At 45.3% G+C, this 2,285-nt stretch overlaps 1 protein-coding gene across 1 annotated transcript in view; it reads right to left on the bottom strand.

Annotated features, from left to right (window-relative positions):
• The window catches only part of chst15 (carbohydrate sulfotransferase 15), a gene marked incomplete at its 5' end in the record, with an annotated part of 13,493 nt that extends 12,370 nt beyond the window's left edge, over nt 1-1,123 (bottom strand). The window contains one exon of the mRNA XM_083687261.1: nt 686-1,123. Within this exon, the coding sequence (XP_083543387.1) occupies nt 686-1,123 (438 nt within the window). The remainder of the gene's footprint in view (nt 1-685) is intronic.
• Between the last annotated feature and the right edge of the window lie 1,162 nt (nt 1,124-2,285).

Genomic DNA, 2,285 nt, shown 5'->3' with positions numbered 1-2,285 from the left:
GTGCTGAGACACCTTCTCTTATTCATTAGCGTGTTCAATAAGAAATTAGATGTGATGCAAATAGCCCTGGCACAAGACATTATCATTAGGATTAACAATTTAATTGAAATTGGCTCTGAGCTGAGTCGGGCAGTAAATCAGGAGGAAGGAAGCGGAAGGGCCAATCTATGGAAAGACTTTGAGGTTTAAATCCCTTATGGAACACTGCTGCCAGACGATTAAGGTATGCAATTAGCTAGTATAACCCTGGACATTACACAATGATTTCTGCCAAATTGTTATCTCATTAAAATAGAATTTTTAAAAATTGCAATATGAGAAGGGAATTATATCAAAGTTGTTCTATTGATCTGGTGTGCATGTATGCCTGAATACTAATTCCATGTATTCTTTCAGAGAGCCACAACAATGCTGTTTCATGAGCACATCTGAGACCTTGAATTAAAACCCTGATCAATATCTTGCAAGATCAGTCTTGCAGCAACCATGTTATTTGTTATAGATCAACTTCATGAAATTCCCAGATATTCTACTCCATGGGATGGTGCATTCCAAAAAACAGTATCAATCGCTAAGCTTATTCTTATGTGACCACACTGTTGAAGAGGTAATGGATCTAAGTTGGATTTTGATCTCTTGACTAGATAAATAAAGTGCAAATATGTGCAGACGTGCAGGGACTCACATGGGGCTCACTATGGACCAATGCCTTCAGGTCAGGGAGCTGCCTGGAGCTAAACTCCACCTTGGAGGTGATGGTCTTCACCACCAGCTTGATGTTGGTGTAATCCTTCGCCGAGGAGAGGTTGAAGGGGAACGGCCCAGGGTTGACCAGGCTGGAGAAGTGGTACGGGGACGGGGTGAGGAGGAGGCCCTTCTTGTCTCCTGTCAGGATGTAGGAGGCCATGATGAGGAAGATGGCGGCCAGGCCGAAGAGGAAGCTGTAGAGCTTGACCTTCCTGAAGCAGCCCAGGGTGCTCCAGCGCCGGAGCGGCTCCCTCTTCACCTCCAGCACGGCAAACAGGCTCATGGGGCTGTCGTCCACCTGCAGCAGCAGAGGCCTCTTCCTGTAGTCCTCTATCGGGGAGCCCAGCAGGGTGTATTTGTAGTCCATCTGCGTCATGGTGGTGGGGGGTGGCGGAGGTGGTGGTGGGGGCGGGGGGGCGGGGGTGCTGGCTAGGGAGGTCAGAGGTACTACGCCGTGCTCAGACACTGGAGCAGTCGCCGGTAAGACAGGAGGAGTGTGGCTGTCGTGTTGACCCAGGGCTGTCGTCCATAGTGCAGGGTGGGGGTGGGAGGGTTCTTCGAGACAGCCCACCTCAACCACTGCTGTTCACCTGAAAAGAGAAAGAAGATGACTGGGTTAGAAGAAAGTATGCTACTCCTATGGGTTTTTTTTTTTTAGATTTTTTTCACCCAGTGTATTCCTTGACTGAGGCAGTAGCTGTCAAAAACCATGAAAAATGAATAACCTTCCATTGTAGACAATCCATTGTTCCTGATATAGCTCACATACAGTATATCTGGAATGGTCCCTCTGAGTAAAATGAAACAACATGGGTGTCTGAGTCACTTTTATCATAGTTAGAGCAGACGTCAGTTCCCCTGAGTGTTAATTGATGCAAGGCTCTGCCACACAACGGATGGGGATGTACTTAGGATGTTAGTCAAATCCTGTTGAAGTGCTGACTTGCGTTTATGTACATTGCGTGCGCATGCTCGATTGAGAGACCAGGTCACAGTGAGGCCAAAGATTACATTGAGACCTCTGATTACATTTCAAATCATTTCAGAGTTCATTTCAAAACTTTAGAGGGGGTGGGTACTTACTTTGTAAAATCATATCTCGTTTTTCCACAGAAAATCCATTGATATTTCTGCCACAGCCCTAGACCAAATCATTATGCATGGCAAGCACCACGTAAACCTATTTAATTGTACCGGCAATTCAAATTCTCAATGTATAACTTATGCATGTACAAATAAATCGAAATGAGACACTGGTAGGGGGAAAGAGGTGTGCTCTGAATAGCTCTGATTTGGACCTTTTCAGACAGAAAGCTGAGTTATGACTGCATTGATTCAACTCTGAATGTGGATAGCACAACAATTCGCATGATGATTACTCAGCAATAACTGCACAACCGTGCAACTGTTATAAGGAAGTAAACCATGATGAATGAAGCTTCTCTGTAAGATCGTTGTGAATCACTCATGTGTGGCCATATTACGAGGAAGCCGCTGCCTGTAAAAAAAACTGTACATCGCAATAGTCTAAATTCCGG

This window comes from Argentina silus, assembly GCF_951799395.1.
Source record: "Argentina silus genome assembly, chromosome: 16".
In the NCBI taxonomy this organism is placed as follows: Eukaryota; Metazoa; Chordata; class Actinopteri; order Argentiniformes; family Argentinidae; genus Argentina; species Argentina silus.
Note: the sequence above shows the minus strand (reverse complement) of the source record. Positions and strands in the feature narration are given on the sequence as shown.